Below are 24,770 nucleotides of genomic sequence, written 5' to 3' on the forward strand. Positions count from 1 at the left end.
GTCATATAGTCTTATACGAGTATGCGGCAAATTGTTGATTGAATCTCATCAATAATGGAGAGCCAGAATCAGTACCCTAGATGGCCCAGTTAGATTATTTGGCAAGATGTTGACATGTACTCTTCAAATATTGACCAACCAGGCAAAATTCAAAAGATGCACCTGTCGAGATATGACCTCCAACAAATAATAAGGGGGGTAAAAATCAAGGTACTACTGAGTACAGTTGTAGGTCACTGCATGTGGCAGTATATCCCACACAGTAGTGGAGCTTGCTGTTGAACAGACACGTGAGTAGAGAGAATACATTTGTACGTTTGTACCTTGCCTACCTGTATGTAAATGCTCACTTTTGTCTCGAATCATGGGTTTTTATAGTAAAATGTAGTCTCTGTTCTATTTAAAAAAATCATATGAGAGATTCATTCTGAAATAATTATCTTTGTTATCATCATGATATATGTGCAGGTAATATACAGTGTTGTGATGCTGTGCTGTTGTTGCTGTTTTCATTTACTAAGAAGAGTAACAGATTTGTTCCTTATCCTTTTTTTTAGTTTCATACAATATAGTAGTTTATACAATTTAGTTTTTGTTGCACTATAAATCTATGGACAAATTGAATGTGTTTGCTTTGGTTTGTATGCACTGTTTCTTTTTCTTTTTTTGTCTAGGTTCTGTGCTATTTCTACTTTTAAATTTTCCAAACATTCTGAAAGATATTTCTTCTGATTGAGTCTCTTGTTACTCTTCCCTTTACAGGACTTTAACCACCATTTTGTGATAGAGAGGAGACTCATTGAACAAGAAGCATGGGTGTCATGGGAATCATCGTGTCCACTATGCTATGCCAGGTATGAAAGTTTGAGAATGACCTGTTTCCTTATGTAAAGTACTCATGCTTCTGGTTCACGGCATTTATATGTCTGCCAAGTGTTGCTGTTTTATAGGAAGAAAGAAGAGAGAGAAAAATGGGGCCCTACACAAATAATTTGCCCCAGACAGCACTTAATATAAAACAGACATTATAAATCTTAGAAAAATATAAACAAGACTATTAAATATATATGTATACAAGTCTCCACGAGGGAGCTCATATCGTCTCCATGAGTGAGCTCATATTGTCTCCACAAAGGAGCTCATTAAGTCTCCACGGGGGAGCTCATATTGTCTCGGTCACAAAGGAGCTATACAGTAGGTCTCCACGAGGGAGCTCATATGATATTTATGAATACCTCAAATTATTTAGTTAAGCAAACTCAAATTACTATACAATACATGCGCGCGTGTCTGCCAAGTGCCTCATAATGTTTTCGTGCTGGTATTCTGGATGCCCCCTGTCTATGTAAATAGTTTTGCTATCCTGCCATAACTTGACAACTTCTCAAACCACTGTAAAGCACAATATTTTTGCTGCATGAAATTTTTGCGAATTTGAGCCGACAGCCTTTTTCACGGCATGAAATTTTTGCGAGTTGCCTCTAACACTCAATGCATATAGTGTAGACACTCTGCTTTCATGTGCATTTTAATTTCGCGAATCTTGGCTCTCTCGAAATTAAAATGCACGCAAACATTCCTTGCTTTACAGCACCTTGGAAGTTCAATATGTATCTGTAAGTAAAATAAACCTTAAAAATTTGAAGAAAAAGGGGTTTTCAGTGATCCAAGGTTCTTAGATATAGGACAGATTGCCAAATTCCACACTTTAGTCAATAATACCAAGAAGTATTTGACGGGAAATCATCAAACTTTGTATTCAACTATTAAAGACATTAACAAGGCTAATTCACTTGCTTCATTTATGATGGACTGAGTGACGGTCAGGGTTCATTTCAGATTTTGCCATGGTAACATTACAATGTATGTTGTTGTAACTTAATACCAATTAGTACCGTAACTTTGTGTAATACAGTATTTCAGAATTCAATCCAACTTGGCACAGCTATGAATAATGAGAAGGCATTTTCACAATTACCCTACAATAACTTGTGAACATGAGGGTCAAAACTGGTACATGGATGTACTTAGTAGAATAGGGCAGTAAACTGATAAAATTATGGCAGTTAAGATTGTAGCTGTTCATGTATGGAATATGACTTGAAATGCATGGCCTTATACACCACTTGAAATATTACTAAAGGTTGTAATGTTGCATGGATACTCTAATGCCCCCAGCTTATCTAAATTGTCAACACGGATCTTTATTGTTCAAATTTACCATCATCCACAAGTCAGATTTCCGTGTTTTGTTCTGTGGATATTTCCAGTGATTTGCAAACAGAGTTTATCTGTATTACAGGAAGTATTTTATCAATGACAATATAAGTAATTAAAGCTGTTATTAGAATATGGCCCAATGCAAAGTCCAGCAGTTTTACCCTATTTTTAGCTCTCTTGACCTGGATGGCTCAAGTGAGTGCTTGCAATCAATTACTGAGGAGTATCCGTCGTGCTTTGAGGAAAAACTTATTTCACATTTTCATCTTCTATTTTTCAGCATCCTCCTTTGTTACAACTCTTCTTTTTTTTCACCAGTATTTCTGCATCTTGCCTAACTTTCTTTTCTTTTCTTTGCCATTCTTTTTGTCAGAATTCAGTGAGTAAAAGACAACACTTTTTGCAGTCATTTACTTCTAAGATCAGACCATTAGCAATATCTCTAGACCTTTGGGATTTATATATGTGCTAGAAACATGCATGTGGCATCCATTACAGATATCATGTGATGAAGTGCCAACCTCTTGGTTACAGAGGTATGTGTTGGGGTGCATTAATGTGGCTTAGTGTGTTACATATTGACATTTGCTTGCATTCTCTGTATGCTGCATGTAATTCAATTTTTATTTATTTTTGTATCGTAGGAAAAAAACAGTCACTAAAAGATTGGGAAAAGGAGAGAGATGGAAAATGGCTTAGATATCAATTGCAAGTGTTGATGGATGAAACTATGAATATAAGGGAGAGAAATACTAGTAACAGATACTAATATAGTGAAAGAATACGTTTATAGGATTAAAAGATAAGAGTGCTATAATGCTTCAGTATTTTTATCAATGTTAATGAGATGCTTTCACATATATATCCAATATCCTACTCCTCTTTGTGTGTGCATCCAAGGTTCTTGGCTTCCTCTGGTATGGCCCAAATCCGATTGGTCGGATGTGGCTGCACTCCTGTGGCATACGGCTGGAGGACCTCAAGAAAACGGGAAACCTGCCCTACCTGGTGGCCATCTTCTCTAAAGCCGCCACCGCCTTCTTCTTGAATGGCTTCCTCAGGTACAGGTGTCGAAAAAGGTTAAAGGGGATGGCTAGTAACTGATCAGTGGGAATCAGTGGGAATGCTTGGGGATGATTGTTCCCATCCATGTGGGATTCATTTAAGAGTACATTATATATCTATTGTTCTGTGAAAATTATTTGCTTCAGAATGGTGTCATATTCTCGTAATGTGCGGTTTGATGTTTCCAGGTTTATAGCATGCCTGTACAGTGACGGGGCATTAAACTGCACATTACTTGAATATGAGACCGTTTTGAAGCAAATAATTTTCACACAACAGTAGATATATAATGTAGTCTTAAATGAATCCCTCAAGAATTGGAACAATCATCCCCCAGCATTTCCATTGATTCCCACTGATCAGTTACTAGCCATCCCCTTTAAAGGGATGTTATTGTTTTGGTTGAGATGAGGATTCGGCTTTTAAGTTTTTGCAAGATGAGTAGAAACCACTTATGAAATATCAAAGAGCATACTATTCTATAAAGAGGAATGATAAATTATTTGATGAAAATTGGTTTAGAAATGGCTGAGATATCCAAAAACAGAGTAAAACAAAGCAATCCTAATAAAAGGTGGGACCCACCCTTTCGTAGGATTGCTTTGTTTTTGATATTTCAGCCATAATCAATATCAGTTTTTATCAAATAAACTTTGAAATCTGTTAGAATTGTATGCTCTTTCATATTTTGGAAGAGGATTCTTATTACTTCACAAAAAGAAAAAAGAAGTTGGAAACCTGAACCCCATTTCAACCAAAACTAAATCACCCCTTTGAAGTGCTGAGTCTCTTCTCCCTGCTGCTGTTTCACAAGAACAGAAATGATTTTTTTGCCCATTGCTCTTTTCCTTGGTTGTTGTGAAGTATCGTTTGTACTGTGCATTGCTCGTCTTCATCTAATACTTGTTTGAATTGTGTGCACCCGTGCATCTCATTCATCTGTTGAATGAAGCTTTTTTTTTTCTACTGCTTTTTTTTCTGTTGTTGTAATAAGTTTGAAGATCTCTTCACTGCTGTGAAGAGATCACTTTTTTCTAAGTTTTAGTTTTTTGTTTTTTTTTTGCTGAATATGTCCAAAATATTTTTACAAAAGACATCAGCTTCAGAGAAACTGAACTAAAATTTAGCTAGATTCAATTGATTCTCCAAATTTTGAGTGCTATGATGTGCAAAAAAGTTAGAAAGAAAACTTTTGCTATGAACAAAGTTGATAAAGCCCTGCAGTTATTACCACCTACTGTTGACTGTTTGTCACATTTTGATTTTGTATACACCCACTTATATGTGCTTGTGTTTTCTCTTTCAAAGTTTAGTAAAATCCATCACTTTCCAGGGTATATACAATTTATTATAAGAACAATAGCAATGATAATGATAATTTTGAATGATAGTGATAAAATAGTACTGTAAGTGTAATAATGATAATGACAATGATAATGTCGATAATGATTGTAACGCTTTTCATGCCATGGTGTTTGCTTTGCAACATACTATTTCACCAGTCACAGGATCCAAACCTGCATTAGCTCTGTACTCACTCCAGTCCCAAGAGATTTTTTTAATCAGGCTGTCACTCACAGTCACTGTATCATCATTTTGTGAATTGAATGTCAATTCCCTCTTCTTCTTCCTAGATCTGGGATGGGCGTGGTTACCTTGGAGGAGGCGTTCTATGCCAGCGTGAATCTGTCAATCATCCTCGCCCTGCTAGAGGCGACGCATGCCCCCTTTCATGGGTTAGGGCTGCCAGCATACCTCGTCAACATCGGTTACGATACAACCTGCCTCATCATCATTGCACTATTTGTCATTGCATTCTGATGAAATTTGAAGTTGATGATGATGAAATATGCCGGTTGTGCTTCTGACGATGATGACAACATTTGGTGGGAATGAAATTCTGAAATGTGATAATGGTAACAAAGATGTATGACATCTGCTGCCTATGAAGGTGATGATGATGATGATGATGATGATGGTGATGATAATTGAGATGGTTGTGGTCGTGGTCATGATGATGGTGATGATGATATTGATGGTGATGATGATGATGCTAGTCATATACTTAAATATGATGCTAGTGTGAGTATGCTGATGATGTAAATGACACTGCTGATCATGAAGGATCATCCGTGTCACAGTGTATCGAGTGGATCGAGAGTTGCTCCTTTTGTAGATATAATGGCTTTTGAAAATTTTTAAGTCTGAGTATTTCCCCCATTAAGTTCTTCTCTGAAGAAGTACCGTAATGCACAGCCTTAAGAAAGCACAAAATAAATTTCAGCGATTGACAAGGTTCATTGTGAAGGCAGTGTCATAAGATAACAGATCTAGCAGTATTACCCTGCAGGTAAGCAAGTGACTCCAAAATATTGCAAGCCGTTCAAATGTGATAAAATGTAAAGCTGCATTAGAAATCTCTGGTAATGGGGAATTGTTGGTTGATGCTCTCTGTTTTTACTTTCATTTGCTGCTTCATTATCTTCAGCCACCTTTATATACATTTCTTTTTCTAGTCACTGGTAATCAAAATATGCATTTGTATTCTATTATATACATACATGTATTTATATATATTATATACAGGGCTCAGCACTAGCAATGGCCTGGTGGCCCTGGGCCACTAAAAATTGATATTGGGCTACCAAATTTCCAAAAAGGCCATCTTTTGGTGGCCCTATCATGCAGCTAAAATCAAAATGAATGTGTACAGTGCACTCCCTTTATAACGAACACGGCTACGACGAAATTCCAGTTACAACAAAGTAAAAATTTAGGCCGAAACATTATCCGCTCTATGTATTTTTAAAGTTTATCTGTTCGGTTATAACAAAATTTTGATATAACGAAAGAAAACTGCCGGTCCCGAGGACTTCGTTATAATGGGAGTCCACTGTATATGTATTTCCTTCTACTTCGGGCTTCTGTGTTTCTTTTTCAGATCAGCAAGATTTCAAATTCAAAGATTCAGTGGCCCAAGTAGACCACCGGCGAAAAAAGTTTAGTGTTGAGCCTGTGTGAAATGTGAATGAACTGATGGGACACAGTGAAATCATCAAGATGTTAAACAATTTTCTGTCATTTGCTGCATGTTGCATTACTTTCAGACAAAAGTAAGAGATGTTGAGTGACTCGTACAAATACGCCTGTCATTTCTGTATTTGATATTGTGTGTCTTTAGATGTGCGTTGTGTAAGACACATTAGTACGTGACTTGATAACAACTTGATATTAGTGTACAACTTACAAAAGTTGTGTACTTCTTCCAGATTATACCTTTGAAAAAGGAACTTTGTTATGAATGTGTGGGACTACATGGGATGTTTGCCTCGTGATGTTTACTAGTAATTTTATGTGTGATACACTATTGCAATCATATACTTATTACTGATTTATTTTTCTCAAATACTGGTCTTCCATGTCAGTTGAAAAGGATGTATAAATGAACAAAATTGGTTTCTGTCATACAATGTACATGTTTTAATCAGTGCCAAATTTTTGAGGAATGCATTGTATGTTGTATCAGTACATGCTAATCCTTAAACTGTCTGTGATGTATAGAATTTGAACAAATATAGACCAATTCTGAGGGTGGTATTTCATATTTAACTTTCAGTTGCATAATGTATAAGTATATATTTGTATCTCTCTTTTTCTCTCCAAGTCTTTCTGCCTGTCTGCCCTTTGGAGAAAAAAAAATCCTTTTATGTACCAGAACAGCTATTGTTAGCTTCTTATGCCAATTGATGCGGAAAGACACAATTTGAATGTTCAAGATTAATTGTGGTTCCTGTTACAAGGTATAGTAAGTGTATGTTTACCCAAGTTTGAATGCAGTTAATGTATGTTGGAAAATACAGAAGTTTGTTTTACCACTTCTAAAGCAATTGGGTTGAATATTGTGATGTTTTCCCATGTGCTATATTGTATTCCCCGAGAATCCTTACTGTACTTTGTTCACCAGTTGACGATTGCACTGGAGTGCTTTCTTACCGATTGGTACAGAAGTCTCGAGACTTACTGTTCATGAATAGAGATTACTTAATCCCGCTAATCCCTACTGTGTCACCATGCCCTTCCTGTTGCACTGGGACACATTGCTACATCCGAGTGGGCTTGTTAAAGGGGATGGCTAGTAACCGATCAGTGGGAATCAGTGGCCCATGCTGAGGGATGATTGTTCCAATCCTTGTGGGATTTATTTAAGAGTACATTATATATCTACTGATTGTGTGAAAATTATTTGCTTCAAAACGGTCTCATATTCAAGTAATGTGCAGATTAATGCCCCGTTACTGACCAGGGACGTTTACCTGGAAACATTAAACTGCACATTACTTGAATATGAGACCATTCTGAAGCAAATAATTTTCACACAAGAATAGATACATAGTGTACTCTTAAATGAATCCCACAAGGATTGGAACAATCATCCTCCAGCATTCCCACTGATTCCCACAGGTCAGTTACTAGCCATCCCCTTTAATCTTCAACTAGGTCAAGTTTGGATGGATTACTGATTGCTGATGACAAAGCTAGGCAAGTAAAGCACAATGCCTCTGCACTCAAAGGGCTAAGGGACATTCACTGTGTAGTACTATACTCACTTGTTTGGATAAAGTATGAGAATTACACTATCACACGTTTTGATGCAGGACAAGTATGTTGCACTATTACACTGGGGCCAAGAAGTTTTTGAATGACTATAAACTACAGTATATGTCGTGCTGCATGGAAGTATTGTATTGCACAAAGTGTATGTGTGTCTGTTCTTATCCTAGAGATGTCATTCAAAGATATTTCCCCCTCCTGTGCTGATTTGTTCCTCATAAAGGATAGAAAAGCTACAAAAGTGTATTATGCCAACTGTCAGCTGCCAGAGTCATGCACTCAAATTGGAAAACTAAAAAGAACAAAACTTGTTCAGTGGATTTGAGTTGAAAGACTTGCATTGCAAAACAACTTGTGCAATTTTTTTATGCAATTTGGGGTGTCATATTTCAAATTAGCATGATAATTCTTAGCATGCTAGCAGATATCCTGTTGATTTCGGGAAAAGCAACATCGCTGAATGTCAAACCATTTAGGATCTGATGTACATGTATCTCAGAAAAACAAACAAACAAACAAACTGACATTGTAAGTATCAGTGTAAGTTAGCTGCACTTCAAAGTACTACTATGAGTAAACTGTATTTCACAGTATCCACCTAACTTTGCTAGAGTTTTTAAGTACATGTAACAGAATGTGTGTAAAGCTTTTAATAGTATGTACCATTTTCACAACAGTCATGAACAAGTCTTCGATGTGTGAATATGGTATGCTGGGAGCTTTTACAGTGTAGTGCTTCTCAAATTGGCTCTGTTCCTTCTCAGATCCTCACTCAGTTATCAGGAATCAAGCAGTGGGTTTCAGTCTTCTGGAGAAGTGTGAAGTGTTTCTACACTTTCAAGAAGTTTTAAAAAGTTCTTGTTCTTTTTAAGAGTGCTTTCATTTACTCGCAAGCGGGACATGCTGTCTTAACTATTTATACTTTTTGTTATCCAAATTTCAGTAATACATGTATTAATCCGCATGTTGGTATCGCATGGATCATCATTATGTAGCTGTCAACACCTTTACTAGAGCATAAGATTAGCACCATACAAGATGATATATTTCTGTGTTACTTGTGTAGTTGAACTTGCCACTGGCATGTACCCTTTTCTGAAATAAATAGATATATCAGTGGAATGCTGACTAAAATGCATATATTGCATGTAGTGTTTCTATTGTGATGTGTTGTGTGGTTATTTCTATCACTACAGGTGTGTTATTCATATCAGATGAATCTACGTACAACTACAGTGTAGCTAGCCTGCCCTTATAATTGGTACAATGTGTATCACTGTTGGATCGACAAAACCTTGTACGTGTATCTAGAAAAATGTCTCATGTTCAAGAGAGCAGAATAGCATGGCAGCCAAACCACCACAACAAATGGGATCACCTTTCCTTTGACATGCTGTGGTGGCGGTGGCTTCATTTTGGGGTAAGACAGCTTGGATTTGGACAGGACATCATTGAACCGATTATCTGACAATTAAAACAAATGATTTTCTCCAAAATTTGTGATACAAGGTCTTGTCACACCACCAACGATATGCTTTCTGACCCCAGAAGCTACCCTACCCCTTAAAAAAAAAATTTTTTAAAGTTCCACAGTCCCTTGTACATATGTGTACTGTGCACCAGGGTGAAACAGACATAATATCAACTTGAAACAAGTTTTTTTTTTTTAATGAAATAACAGAATTTATTCACTGAAAATTAATCATGTTATACACTTGAGGTTTCCACGTGAAACACAGATAAACCTTTTCTGCTTTTCTAAACCTTCATGTGTATACACAACTATAGAACTTTCATAGTTAGGTATTTATTACAAAAGAAAAATGTGAAAGTATTCATACAGAGATACCAAATGAAGTCCTCTATCCCTTTCATTGACCCTAGAAAGTCATTTAAACCTAAATCTTTTATACAGGGGCTAACACAAGAGTCTTTGAGTGTGTGTGAAGGTCTAGAGTGAAAGAAATGTGTACATGAGGTCTACACGATGGCCAGTTCTCGTACATATGGTAATGAACAACTGCCCAAAGAGAAACCCCAACAGCTTTGAAATAAAGTTTGAGTGATTAGATATCACAACTATTTCTTGAGTTAACACATGTCAAACAATTGCATGAAGACACCGCCCCCCCCCCCCCTTCCGATTTTAAGTACTTGATCGGAAAAATTGGAAGTTTTCACAATAGTTTGAATCCAAGATACATCGGGAACAATGGAATCCAGCTTACACTCTTGGAACAAATGCAGTGACCCGCCTAAGGGATTAATATTCTAAACATACTTGTTTGTTGTTCATAAACACTTGTTTCAAAAGTGCTTGTCTCTGAACGGAGCTGCAAATGATCACATGTTGTCTTTAGCACAGTAGACTCTTGTTGTAAAGAACACAGTTTGAAAAGAAAAAAAAATCCTGCTTTAACAATGTACATTGTAAGTTCATTGGTCCCAAATTTGAAATTTCTTAGTACAGTACAATGTACAATGTATTTCAATGTTCTTGCCACCCTGCTATGACAAATTTTTGTGATAACAAATTTCTTAATCTTAAAGAGTTTATTATGTTGAGAGTCTACAGGACTTATTTATGGAGTTCATATACAAACCTAGTCACAAATCACAGAAACAGAACAATGCTAACATCTGGTCTACCATATTCCAAAGGTATTTGCTGCTGAGATGAAAGAGGCTGCAACATTGAGAGATTTTTGCCTATTCGCAAATGAATTAAAAACTTGCACCACTATTTCCTTGTGTCTTCTTTGTGCATTGTACAAATGCAAAATTTTCCAGCAATCTGCTTTGATTATATTACAGACTTCTCAGCAAATCTGGAACTGTAATCCATCATAATTCCAAACATTTCTTCGACATTCAAGCTTCGCAGACACTGCTCTGTAGGTTCATGATTACAGTGGGATCACATTTTCATTAAAGACTGTGCTCTTTTCTTTGACGCAGACTGCTGTCTTGAGTTCAACCACGTAATGACAATCTTGCATGATTAAAAGCAAATAATCACAAAGCTAATGGTGATGCATACACAACTTGCCTGTTTTCTACATTAGGCCATTATGCCATGGGGTGCCCCATGTTAAATAGTATGTAGACCCATGAAGCAATGTCTATGGATTAAACATAGATAACTCTCTTTGCTGAGATACAAATAAAAGGCTATAACAGATGTAAAACTACAATGTGTATTTACAGGGAATTATCTATCTCTAACTTTTCACATCAGGAATGAATCCTTTTGATTGGTGAATCCTAGCTGGACACGTACTGTGTTGCTAGACGTTCAAACTCGGCTTCCTGCACAACAGAGAGAAAAACATTTACAATGAAATTTTAGTCTCCCTTGTTTGTAATATGGTTTTATTGAGAATCAAATGATTTCACATTATATGGTGAAAGTATGCAATGCAAAATCCTTTGTAGATTACAGAGGCCTACACAAATAATCATCTTGTATATATATAGAATTCACCCTTTTTGCCTACTTTGAAAGCTATACAATGAAAGGCAGGTCATTTCAGACTGTTACTAGGATAGATCTTACCAAAAATATGAATGCAAAACTTGATAAAGTGTACATGATGACTATGAAATTTTGTCCAGTTAAGTCCAATTTACTGTAAAAGTGGAAATTTTCGCAGTGTTGAAATTTTCATGCATTTCGCGCAACCAGAAACTAGTGCGAAAATAAAAGCAAGCAAATATTTTAGCTTGCCATATGTCCCAGTATATACTGTCTTAATTCCGAAGAATTAAAGCATGTAAAACTCTTCTTACCAGGCTGAGCCCGAAAAACTAGTTGCACAAAAATATGCACTTTTACAGTACTGTAAAAACACAAACATTTGTGGCATGAAACTTTCACAAATTGCCACTGGCATTCAATGCATTGTACAGACAAACACTTTTGCATGCATTTTATTTTTGTGAATTTTGGCTCCTCGTGAAATTTTTATGCACATGGAAATTTCTGGTTTTACAACATACATTTTTTTTTTCTGGAATCTTCTGGAACAAAAAGTAATTCTCACCTTGTCTGAATAGTCTTTCATGAATGGATGTCTTGCATGAGAGTCCCTCAATTGTGAGATGTACCTGTTGGTCACCTGAGTTGCACAAAGGGAAAAGAACTACAACTTACACTGGTACAATGATTGCGTACCATTACACAAAGAGCATGATTTTTCTCAACATAGAGTGGTAGAGTCTTTAGCACAAAATGTATCCACTTGTAATGGAGCATGAATACTGATGAAAATGTCTATCTCAACAACCTTGTATATCATCTGTAGGTACATTCTTGTTATTTTTTTTTTTTCACCATGGCATCCACATTGGAAAAAAATGGAAGTTAAAGCATAAACATCACACATTGCTTACATGTTCGCTGCAATATCGCCCAAAAAAAAATGAAAAGGTGTATTTTTCCATTTCCAAAGACTCCCGACAATCAATCAACAGTCACACATTTCTGACATCTGTGATTACAGAATTCACCAGCTTTCAAAAGTGGTAAGCCCCCACCGCAGCCGCTTTCAAACTAGGTTGAATACATACCTCTGGTGCCTTGCCGAGGTGTTGCGAAAGGACAATCATGTTGATGAGAGTCTCAGGGTTATTGCTGTCCTGCATGGAGAAAAAAATGCACGCAATCTTGGTTTGACTAAAGAGTAATGTCGGTCTTTCTCTTTTCAGGTAAATATTATCATGGAGTAGACTTTGATAACTTGCTCAGTATTTACTTATTGGTTTCATTTTTTTAATTGCAAAATGCTTGATACAATTGAATAAAAAACAGGAAATCTAGTGGTACATCAACAGGATGGACATAATGTCCATGCATCCATTCAAAAGTTTGAAAAAATAATGACATGCTGACATAGCGATTCCACAAACCTAGCTATTATTATAAACACTTCATTAGCAGCACTTGCATGGAATTGGTCTGAGGATTCGGGCGAGAAAAATTTGTGTGCAGTGACTGAATTACGATCATCATGACTATCATCACCTACTAACATTATCATTCCTATTATTAAATAATTCTTCACAAAATTTCTGTCATTCACATGAAATTGAAAGGAAAACCTTGTACCCCTCGCATCATTTTGTTGTTGTTGATGTTGCAACAACCTGGAAATTAGGACTTTCATCAAGGAGGAAAGGGCTACGGTTGATGATTATCGACAAAAAACATTATTTTTATCATGTTTTTGTGTGCAAAACAGTGGTAGTGCTGTGAGTTAATAACAACATCAGCTGAGATAATTTCCACACAATGTTGCAACCTGCAACCTTTGCTATTCTGTTTGTCTCATTTTACTCCAACATGGTGTGGAATACAAACGTAAACATGGAGTGAAGGATTTCTTAAAAGTCTGTATCCCTTTTGCAACCCTGAAAATTTGATTCCTTTCATAGGCTGGTATACTGTAGAGGTAGGCAAGTCAGATCTTTCCTCGGAATGATAACACTAGAAATTTCTTTATGATGGATGGGGGAATAATACTCCAGATTTCCAGTTAATTCATTCAGACTGTGAGAAAATCTGTTATTCTTGGTACAAAAGGGGTGCATATTCTCAAGTGGTATGAAATTAGTTTTTCATTTTTTCTTTAAAAGCTCTGAGGTGTATTATCATAAGATTTCATGCACAATGTTGGGATATATTATTCTTCAACCATGCAAAATTTAATGACATTGAAAAAAGGGCTAAATGACGTTAAAGACCTGGTAGCATGGGAACACCATAGAGTGGGAGGCTAGTCCGACTCGGATAAATTTGAGAATCCCTCTAGAAAATTCTGTACAGCTTTAGCACTGATCTCTATAAAAGCACATATATACCAAAGAATCTCGACTGGAGTCTAGTGTTACTGATGAGTGTAAGCTTCAATGTATATATTCACCAACACGTGGCTGGCAGGCGCTAATCGTGGCTTTCCAGTGCCCTCTCATGGACAGCTTATTCAATCGGACCACCCATGTTTCCCCATGCTAGCAAGGCTTTAAGAGCCTAAACACTTTCTACTGTACCAGAGTCTGGACTGACTAACCTTATTCATGGCCTCTTGCAGAACGTCCTCTGCATCCTCCATCTTGTTCTGCTGCATGTAGGCCGAGGCCTGGCCGTTGAGGAGGAGCGGGGTGGAGGTGTTCTTGTCTGCCAACTCCTGGAAGATGTAGAAGGCATCTTGGAGTTTCTCTCCACCCTGCCACCAAGAGAGGGCGACATTACAGCATCAACGGCATTGGCATATGAGCAAATTTACATGACAAGACTTATCTGTCCATGTTTTTAGGAAAGACCCCAAAGTGACTTTGAACCTAGCAAATATCTAATGTGCTCCAGTACATTATGATCTAGGTCTGGCCTAGAGCACCTACTTCGCAGCAGGGCTAGGACAGGGTCCTCTTGGCTACCGTAACCCCCCACACCCAACAGTCATGAAATGTCTTTTTGAAATTGGGTCGTGTACGGATAAAGGTAATAGCCCTCACTTAAAGGCATAATTTACCATTTGCAGATGAAACAAAAACCCAGTATTAGTGCTTCAAAATAGTTCTAAAATTTGAGTTAGGGATAGAAACAACCAATGTAAACATTTGAACCGGTATTAAAAAGTGTGAACAATAGTTATAATAAAAATGTTTTCAGACTAAACCGTCTACAGTTATGACTTAATGAGAAAAATACAGTGATATCTCCATATATTTTAGGCTTTGTTGCAAAAATTTTACATGGTAGGATGTTTTGTGATACAACTGACCTACACATACATTGTATGCATCAAATGTGATATCTTGAAATTTTTTAAAATCTCTGCTCCCAAAGGTAAACAGGACCTTTAATTGCCAACATTCAATTTCCCTCACTCAATTCCCTAAACACAAAACCTTCAGAACACACCCTCCCACTCTACAGTGAGTACTCTCTCCTCAGCCAAGCCTTTTTACTGTTGTATTTTCATCATGGAGCAAATCTACAGCATGCTTGACCCCATCACATCCCCCCCCCTCAAAATACAAAAAAAAATAAAATAAAATAAAGCAGTAAATTTTACACTTAATGTATGTGTCACCTGCATCCTACGAACAATAATAACAACAACAAATGCTTGTGTAGCGCATAACACATAGTGTGTACATGTATGTCCCTATGTGCTCAAGAAAACGAAAGTATAGAATATACAATTGCAGATGTAAATATTCAACAACAGAAAACACACAAAAACAAGAAAAAGAGAGCTTTACAAAGGAGGCAGCTATGTTCTAGTCAAATATTTTGTTCACCAAGTGCAGAGACTCCAACCCAAAGCACCTTCTGATCTGGAGATTCTCCCGCCTGAAACCCCTAGCAAACGGGAGACTCCAACTTGATGTGTGCGAAGCGCGAAGTTCCTAGGGTTCTAGATGCTCTCTGGTGCTATCTAAGGCTTATTTTTTCAACATACGATAGAAATAAGTAAGAAATCCTTTCGAACAGGAGACAAAGAGCCAGGGCGGGAGAAATTAAATTTCAAGCGGGAGAACGGGAGATTTTGCAAAAATGGGTTTTCGGCGGGAGATCTCCCGTCGAAAACGGGAGAGTTGGAGTCTCTGCTAGTGTGAAGCTGTGAGAAAGCTTTGGCTGATGGCCATTTGTGTAAAGGATGCATTCTTTGAGCACTCACCACAGCTAGGTTGAACCAAGCCTGAGCCAGCTGAGTGAGTGTGGCATCATCATCCTTCTCTTGCATCCTCTTTACCTCTTTCCTGGGTACAGAAAAACATACAAACAAGTGAAAACAAAAGATAGGTGAATCGATAGGTACATATGTGGATAGATGTATAGATAGATAGATAAATAGATAGATAGATAGATAGATAGATAGATAGATAGATAGATAGATAGATAGATAGATTGACAAATACAGAGAAAGACAAGAGACAAAGACTTCCTCTTCACTTCATGCAGAACACAAACATGTGAATAGACAGACAGAAAGATAAAGAGACAGATAGGCATACAGAAAGTTTGAGAGAGAAACATGCGACAGCCGAGTCAAGAAAAATAATATATATATATATATATACACATATCTACACTCGCAATTTATCCAGGTGTGAGCATACTGTAATTGTTTACTGATGCAATGTACAGTGTTTGATGCCAGTTGTAAAAGATACATGTAGCACAGAAACATTTGGAAACTAGAAAAGCACTCTGAGAGCGCAGACCTCCGCCACGCAGTTACTTTCCACCGATGATCTTGCTCTCCCAAAGAGATTTTCCTCCTCACTACCACTTAAGAAAAGTTCTTTGGGCTCTTCCATAGAGATCAGTGATTTCCACCCATAGGTATATGCTGAAAAATCGCCCGATTTCCCAATATAGAAGCCTTTGTTACGTCATAAACCTTCCGCTGCGCGGCGCGCGCCTCGCCCAAGCAGAAACTAGAGCACGCACTTTAGTGCACGTTTGAAAATCTCAAAAATACGCAGCTTGAACTCCCAAGTTCATTGACCCTACCTGTCAAAATATCAAAAATTCTTCATATATTCCCCCAAAATTCTTGGATCACTACCAAAATTTAATGTGTCATTTTCAACCTTTCATGTAAGTTTCATCCAAATCCATTGACTACTGGTACATTTTGAGTTATTTTGCACACGGACAAACAAACAAACGGTACCAAAAAGTAACCTCCTCCCTTGGCGGAGGTAAATATGTATTGTTATACTCACTTTGCCAAATCCACCTTATCCAGAGACAAATAGCACTGCACAGACATAGCGATACTGTGAAATTGAAAACACAAAGTGAGGCGTCTCAGATAGATGTGAACAAAAGAAAAAATCCTGGTGTGATGCAAACTGACTTCGACCATGCTTGATGAAGATATCAGACAAATGTAGATGTATAGGTACACTAGTTGGCATGCATTGATAATCCTGATTGCGACCTGCAAGATTTATTCAGTTGATAGTGGGATAATAACATAGTTTGCATTAAATCTTTGATCAATCTGCCATCTAGTTCTGGGACAGAACATCAAAATTTCAATGATTTCTCTCTATCTGGTTTTGAGGTTTTACTGCACCTACCAGCCTACAAAAAGGAAAACATTGAATACCAGTTATTAATAAATGTAGTACTGACTAGCTTACAAACAAATTACACAATATGTATTATTGCAACCTATGATGAGCCTTACTGTTTGACAGTTTACATGTTCCTTGCATAATGAAGGTAAAGCAAACTACCTTCTCATGTTGCTGTTTGCAATTCTAAAAAAAAAATGCAACTTCAAGAGAATGTCTCACTTTGTTATGTGAGATATCAAATAGAGATTTAACCAGGTTAATTGGAACAATCATGGCAATGAGAAACTTGGCATGAATGATATTCTGCAAATTTCACATCCACTTACCATTCTAATGACTCTGACTGCCGTAAACACCTCAGAGCAGAGTCAAAGTTCTGAGGAGAAAATGAAAATATCAAGACATACAATACAAAGGTAATGTTTGGTGTGAGTCTCCATATATCAATGACATTTGATTGACTTTCTGGAGGAATAATAGCTGTATGTTCATGTTCACTACAATTATTTTTGTTGCACAGGTTTGTTTTCAAAATATCAGTATTGTTGCATTATTTTTTAGTAAATGCATTAGAAATCTGCTTAAGGACAGGCATGGACTAAAATACTTAAGATTTTGTATTTCACTTTTTGGGTTTTCCTACTTGATGTAACTACTAACAATTACTGCTTTCTTCATGTGCTTTTTTTTCTCCAAATATATATAAGTTTAAAAAGAAAATTGCACTGACATACATTACTGAAAGTTGGCACCCCTAACAAACACTCACAAAAGGCAATGAAACAGAAACAAGCAACCAAATCAAGAAACAAAAACCTGAAATGCAACACAAGCAACATGTACTCAATGTGAATAGCTCAACTCAAAACGCAATTATCTCTATCACAATTATCCCAACCCCATCTTCTTTTAATTGTCATTCATTCACAAATGCATGGGTCGTACAGATGTTTTCCTTCTATTGCTTGAACAGTATACACGTTGTACGTCTGCAAATGCCATGTCGGACTCACCTGTTCATGGTAGTAGATAGAGGCAGCCATGAGGAGGAATGTGTCGTTGCTGGCGTCCACGCTGCTGCTCATCTTGGAGTCAAGCTCAGCCACAAGCTTCTCTCTACACAGGAGTGTGAACAATTGGAACAGCAATGCTATTTGGTGCATCTTCTCTAGAGTACATGTACCTCATCATGATGTGAATCGCCATGCTACGATTCAACATCAAGAGATCGATTTTCATACTTTGCTGTACCGGTATGTACCAGTAATTAAGCTTGTGCCACAGCCAGTACCCCATTTCTCATTCATACTTGTATATTAGACAGCAAGCTTCAATGTGTATGGTACTTAGACTGAGATGGTGTCATCATGCACTCATGATAATCACAATTACATAGAGCTAGAGTTATGGCATACATGTACCTTACAATCAGATTTCAATAGTCAATTAATCATGATTGTCTACAGGTGCTTTACTTCCAGTTTCTCACAAAATTGTTATTTACTTGCATAAATCTCCAGCACAGGATATGCAACGTAAATACCTATGCCCCAATCCCCCATAAAAACGACAAATTTTATAGTATATGGTGAAAGAGAAAGACAGCATTTTGAAGGTGAAATAACAATTCAATGTCACTGAAACATCTCCAGTATTGATTTTGGTAAGAAGATTCTGTTGCTCAGATTCAACTTCTCCCTGATAAGATTTGAGATGATCATTTGCTACTGTACACCTACATGACTGAAACCTACAAAATTCACAAGTCACTGGATGGCAGTCTCTACTGTACCTCTTGTCTGGGTTGGCGAGGTAGTCTGCAAACATCCTAACAGCACTCAGCTCAGAGGAAGATGATTTTGACACCTCATCCAGCACAACTCCGTAGCGACCCTTCACAAAGCAAACAAACACAAAAACAAAGAAAAGGAAATAAGTGAACAAATAAATACATGCAGAACAATTCTACAGAAGTTGGTACCACACTGTTAATGAGCAATGTACACAGAATTTAAAAGAAAAAAAAATATTCTCACTCTTCAGAATGTCCTTAGATTGCCTCAATCAACTCTACACTATACCTATCCAGCGACTATCTTAGAATCTTCCTTTTGAACGTTTTGCGCTTATCTGTCACTGAACTGCTGTGAGTTCTACAGAAGTACAGAAAAAAAAAAAATCTGTGTGGTTATATACCTCTGTAAGCTTTTTGCCATCAATACAGTAAAATGGCAGACAACAATGCCTCCAATGTTGTATATACTTCCAGATTCTGAAACTAATCAAGAAAGAACAAAGCAGAGGCATACAAATTGTACAATGTGTTGGTATAAATGCACAATATCAGGGTGGTCCACAACTTGAAATTTGAGCATGTTGCAAGCTCAGAATCTGAGAATATTGCAGAAATTGAATATGCGCGGAGCGCACACAATGAGTACATAGTACGCAATATTTTGCTGCTTATCTCTCTTTGTGCTGCTTACATTCAATGTTCTCTCATGTTTTGCACACAAATATCTAAGTACCAGGTAGTTTGATGTTTCTTATGTTATGCACATGTTTTGCACATTTTTGAATAATTTTACTTTGAGCTTGTTGCAAATTCTTGAGGATGTTGTATAGCATGTTGCTGGCTTTTGAGGATGTTGCACAAGAATTTTAGCATGTTGCAGCGACATGCTAAAACCCCTCGTGGACCACCCTGCAATATCTCAGTGCTAGTATAATATAGTCTTAAAAAATATTGCAAAGCTCTGATTACTCTTACCCCTGCAGCATAGGCCCGGTACATGAAGACATCTCTGGTGAGAGCAAGCTCCGAATTTGATGGCTGTCAAAAGAAATAACAACACATACATTTAGTGATACTAGTACAATGTAGTAATATTGGGTTTTTAGACGTTTGGTTTCAATAAAACTTCTTACAGGTAGAGCAAAGCAATATTACTATGGAGATATCAATGTAGAACTGATACAGATACTAAAAAAAATGCAAGAATAACAACATGGTACTCATACTAGTCAGATAGGTGGTTTTCTTTTTTTTCTCTCATTTTTTTTTTTTTTTTGGGGGGGGGTGCATGTTTATCAACGACAATGTGCACAGAAAAGTGTCAACACCACACTGCACTGACAATTTCAGCAACCAGCCCATACAGCCTAGTTTGTAAGTCAACCAAACCATCGTCTGGATTCCAAGATTCAACTGCTGGATACATGTGTAGAAACCCAAGCATGCTGTAGTAAGACAGGTTGAACTCCGTGCTCGGTACTCGGTTTGGTTGTATGGATGGCGATTACATCTGCCACCTGAAGTACATATGTGGTTGGCGATAGTATATCTGCCACCAGGAGTATATATCATATACGGTCGGCGATAATATATCTGCCACCAGGAGTATATGTCATATACAGTCGGCGATAAGATATCTGCCACCAGGAATATATGACATATACGGTCGGCGATAATATACCTGCCACTGGGAATATACACGCCAATACCGGTGCCGCGGTACACAATAGATTCACCGGTGTGTAGCACCATCCGTCGCCACGCATACACTATGGTATGGAGCTTGGCCATAAGGCCGCGCACCCTCCGGTAAACGGCGTATGTGCCAGCACAGGCTGACGGACAGCACAACCTCCAACAATTGCAACAAACGTGCGTGCATGCACCGGTCGCACGCACGGAAAGTTCACGTGGAGGGTAACCTTGGGACAGAGAGACAGACGGACCCAGGACAGACTGCGGAGAAGGACCTTTCCAAGACCTAGACTGTCCCGTGTCCCGGTCCACTGACGCTGACGGCGACCACGGACTACATTACAGCACTACAGGTACAATTGTACCACTGGGTAAAACGGGAGCAGCTGCTCAGAAAGGTAAGTAGACGCTGAGCCTAGTTGCTATTGGTGTTTTATTGTAGCGTTAATTAGGGCATACATTGTATATAGTAGTTATTCTGATAGCGTTTATTCCCTTTAATACCTCGGCACCTCAAACTAGGGAAGAACGCTACAATGCTTTTGCGCACAGTTGAATTTTGACATGGGAGGTCGAATCTTGGTACAGGTTTTTCATACTGTCATTACTGTATCAAGTGTACAGTACCCTTTGAGACGCATATCCTCCACTAGTAAAATTATGAAAATAAAAAAGTATTACACTACAAGAGAATTATCTAAACATGCTAATCCCTGGGTATACAATACATGTAGACTTCTAGAGTCTTCTTCTTCTTGTTCTTCTACTTCTTCTATCTATGATTATGACCTCTATTTGCAGTATAAAGTGAGTAGAAACTAGAATCAAGGTGACTACAACTACTAGAGTAAGAACCCCAATTTTCGGCCGGCCTCCAATATCCGGACACTTAACACTTATCACAAGGCAGCAAAGCCGACTGTCACAACACAAGCATATCAGTTTTATTATCACATCGTTTCACATACTAGCACACTCATTCACCACAGGAAAGTGCCCGAGTCACCTCCAAAAATCCATCTAAAATCCCAAATTTTGCTGTCAAAAACGCGGAATCGCCGCGACTTTACCAAAGCGCGCGCGAATTAGGTCCCGTGTAAAGAATCGGGGTCGCCGAAAAAGCGCTACAAATTGAAAAATTACGCCGTTCTGTTGCGAGATTTTTCGCTTATCGCAAGCTCAGAGTGTGATGGTATCCTCAAAAACACAAATGAAAAACAAAATCTCCGTACGTGCCGATGCAGTGAATAAATGTACAGGTGCTGAGTGCAAGTGCAGAGTTCCCAAAATTCGGACACTAATGCACTTGTCAATGTAATGACGCACCCCACTACCCCCGGACATGGGTGCGTCATGGTCATTTTTTGACTGACCACACGGGGTTTTTGACGCACCCCCACAGTCACTTTTTGACGGACCACACGGGGTTTTTGACGAACACCACAGTCACTTTTTTGACGGACAACACGGGGTTTTTGACGAACACCTAGGTCACTTTTTTGACGGACATCCTCGGTACATTTGACGCACCCCCGTAAATACTGAAAGGATTTTTGCATACGCTTTATTCAAGCAATTTCATTTTCTTTCGGTTCGTAAACACAATTTGTCAAAGTTTCGGCAAGTTTCCCTTACCCTGGCCCTGTAAGCACCGTACCGTCATTCACCGTACATCACTCTGCTGCTACGATATTCCGAATGTATAATCAACGTGTGCATGCAATCCATAGTCACCTGGCCATACATATGACTTGTCTGCAGATGCGCTGTATGTGCGCGGCCATTTCTAGTCCGGTTGAATGCAACACATGGACGATGTACGTTCGATGAGGAATAACGAGCACGCTGCTCACTTGCGAATTGCACAGCGTTAGCGAGCGAGTCGCGCGCACCACTAACACTCCACTTGCCTGCTACTGCAGGTACGCGCAGTACGCACCACGCAACGGTATACCAAAGATCGTATACGGAATTCCGTATACGATCTTTGATTTTACTATTTAGTACTGTGAGGTTGAAATCGTTATATCGCTAAACAGTCCGTCTGGCTTGAGATTGAGTATGCGTGATTTCATGAGTTTGTTGGAAAGAAAATGTGAGGAGAAAGGGTGGCTTTTAAGTCATTTGCTTGCCAGATTCGGGCAAGCATTTTTCCCTCTTAGGCCTACTCCAAAACGCTTCCCGACTTTGATTTTCACTTGCCGCGGGATCGCGCTCACTGTAAATTCACTCGCGGTACGTACGTGTATCCGTGGTAGCGTGCAAAAATGCGTGCAGTTTTCCATAGCCAAGTGCATACCATGACGCACCCCTCGGTTCAGAATAATGCGTGTTATTTTCCATAGCCAAGTGACGTAGCATGACGCACCCCTCGGTCAAAATTTTGACGACAATGATGGGATTTTGATGCACCTCTCGGTCAAAAATTTGACGGACATAGCTGGTAAAATGACGCACACCTGGGTCACAAATTTGACGGACCAAACGAGGAAATGACGCACCCATGTCCGGGGGTAGTGGGGTGAGTCATTACATTGACAAGTGCATAACGGGGCGCCGCAACATCGCCGATGCAACCTTGCGCCAACAAGCTATGGCGCGTGTGGACTTTTCAGCGGCCTTGTATGCGTATTGACATTGTGTGTGTGTCCGAATTTTAGAGACGCTGTCCGAATTTTGGGGAATTGACAAGGTGATAATATTTGGGGATTTTGTGAAATTTTATGGTCTGTTTAACAAAATCAATGTTGGGAAAAATTAGGTTGATATATTTAACATACATTATTATAGATATAATTTTGTAGAGTATTATTTTAGTAGAATAAATATTGCAAAAAAGCTTAAGTGTCCGAAAATTGGAGCTTTTACTCTACACTTAAAAAAGAAAGGAAATTTAAACAGAAACGGAAATCTATGATTGATAGATCATTGGTACGTTGGAGTACTACACTGTACTACTGCACACTGGGGTGTAAAATGGTAAAGTTTTCTTCTTCTTCTTCTTCTTCTTCTCCTCCTCCTCCTCCTCCTTCTCCTTCTTCTTCTTTTTCTTCTTCTTCTTTGGCAATGAGCATTCTCGTGTTGTGGGAAGGTCAAAATAGTGTTTCACTCTATTCAGGCTCACACTACCTAACGTTAGTCACCATTTGCATTTGTGACTAGCTACCCAGCAAGGGCAGGGTCAGGGTCATGACGACATTTAAAATTTTATGTAACGTTAGAGCTAGAGGTCTAGCTATCTGCATGTCACTGATTTGGCTTACATTTAGTTCCGTTAGTTAGTAATCCCCCTTTTTATTTATAAATTTAGCTGGCTGTTCTGATAAAGGCAGACAGAAAATATTTGCTAGGCAACCTACATGTGAAACAAATGAAGGCCTTGCCGACGTGGCCAATCATTTACTCACACCAATTCTAGTAGATGGGACAGTAATAAACAAAGCCTACGGCTACAGCCTACTTGCGCTAACACACAGTACAACAAACCGACTTACTTTTAGCTTCTGTGCTTCATTGATGCACTGTTGGAAATTCCCAATGTAAAATGAATTCCGAATTTCGAATAATTCGTCCACATCGTCTTGCTTAGGGGGCATATTTGTGCTGTAAACGGGTCAGGTCCTTGGAGTTTCCTCGCACTGGCAGTAATACACCGGCTTCGCTTCCCGATCGTTGCATGCGACACGTCACATCACATCTGCCACCTGCATACCGTACCACCGTACAGTATTACCACTAGGCCCTACACTCGCATTACACAGTCATGTGTCCACCAACACCCAAACAAGTGTAACACGTTGGCTTGTTTATACACTGGAGATGGTTTATCGCCAAATAATGAGGCTAAAGAGCCAAAATGAAGCATTTTTTTAAATTCATTTATTTCACATATATATTTATTTTTTGCCTGCCTGTTATGTTGGCCCCGATTCGTACTTACTTTGTACATGTAGTACTTGTAATGCATTGTCAGTACATTGTATTAATTGTATTTATTCATATCATTGTATCATTTTCTTGATGTTTTCAATTTCATAGCAGTACTTTAGAGGATGAAATTTCGAGTAAAAAAATACACCATCATGTGTGTCAACTTTTATTGTTTCTAAACAGTCGATGTAAACAACCGTGGCGGATCCAGAGGGGGCGCACCGGGCGCGCGCCTCTCTTTATTTTTTATTTTTTAAACAAAAGAAATAAAGAGAAAAAAAAAATCAAATGAAACCCGAAAGTAGCACCAGAAATGGGGATATACAAATCTATATTTTTGCGCCCCACACCTTTA

General features: G+C 38.3%; 2 protein-coding genes across 2 annotated transcripts; one reads left to right on the forward strand and one right to left on the reverse strand.

Annotated features, from left to right (window-relative positions):
- The first annotated feature begins 251 nt into the window (after positions 1-251).
- Positions 252-6,009, forward strand: LOC139721184 (uncharacterized). The gene is made up of 4 exons (XM_071632511.1): positions 252-290; positions 763-854; positions 3,121-3,281; positions 4,920-6,009. Exons 2-4 carry the CDS (start codon positions 813-815, stop codon positions 5,104-5,106), a joined length of 390 nt encoding a protein of 129 aa, XP_071488612.1. The 5' UTR covers positions 252-290; positions 763-812; the 3' UTR covers positions 5,107-6,009.
- A 5,151-nt stretch (positions 6,010-11,160) lies between these two features.
- LOC139721146 (coatomer subunit epsilon-like) lies at positions 11,161-24,140 on the reverse strand. Its single transcript, XM_071632478.1, has 11 exons — positions 23,980-24,140; positions 19,766-19,828; positions 18,788-18,888; positions 18,009-18,111; positions 17,322-17,371; positions 16,636-16,689; positions 15,582-15,663; positions 13,965-14,120; positions 12,466-12,534; positions 11,940-12,014; positions 11,161-11,205 (listed from the first exon to the last, which is right to left on the reverse strand). The coding sequence occupies exons 1-11, from the start codon at positions 24,079-24,081 to the stop codon at positions 11,161-11,163; spliced, it is 900 nt and encodes a 299-aa protein (XP_071488579.1). The 5' UTR covers positions 24,082-24,140.
- Positions 24,141-24,770: the final 630 nt, after the last annotated feature.

This window comes from Diadema antillarum, unplaced genomic scaffold (genome assembly GCF_040938485.1).
Source record: "Diadema antillarum isolate AM-2024a unplaced genomic scaffold, OU_Dant_1.0 scf00000139, whole genome shotgun sequence".
NCBI lineage: Eukaryota > Metazoa > Echinodermata > Echinoidea > Diadematoida > Diadematidae > Diadema > Diadema antillarum.

What these genes read in the sequence shown, in the direction of transcription:
- LOC139721146 (XM_071632478.1), bottom strand. Translation starts at nt 24,081, where the DNA reads ATGCCCCCTAAGCAAGACGATGTGGACGAATTATTCGAAATTCGGAAT. An exon ending in CAGTCAGAGTCATTAGAATG is followed by an intron (nt 16,690 to 17,321) that starts GTAAGTGGATGT and finishes TCAATTTCACAG; the next exon opens with TATCGCTATGTCTGTGCAGT. An exon ending in TGCAAGAGGCCATGAATAAG is followed by an intron (nt 12,535 to 13,964) that starts GTTAGTCAGTCC and finishes TTCTCCATGCAG; the next exon opens with GACAGCAATAACCCTGAGAC.
- LOC139721184 (XM_071632511.1), top strand. Translation starts at nt 813, where the DNA reads ATGGGTGTCATGGGAATCATCGTGTCCACTATGCTATGCCAG. An exon ending in TGTCCACTATGCTATGCCAG is followed by an intron (nt 855 to 3,120) that starts GTATGAAAGTTT and finishes TGTGCATCCAAG; the next exon opens with GTTCTTGGCTTCCTCTGGTA. An exon ending in TTCTTGAATGGCTTCCTCAG is followed by an intron (nt 3,282 to 4,919) that starts GTACAGGTGTCG and finishes TCTTCTTCCTAG; the next exon opens with ATCTGGGATGGGCGTGGTTA.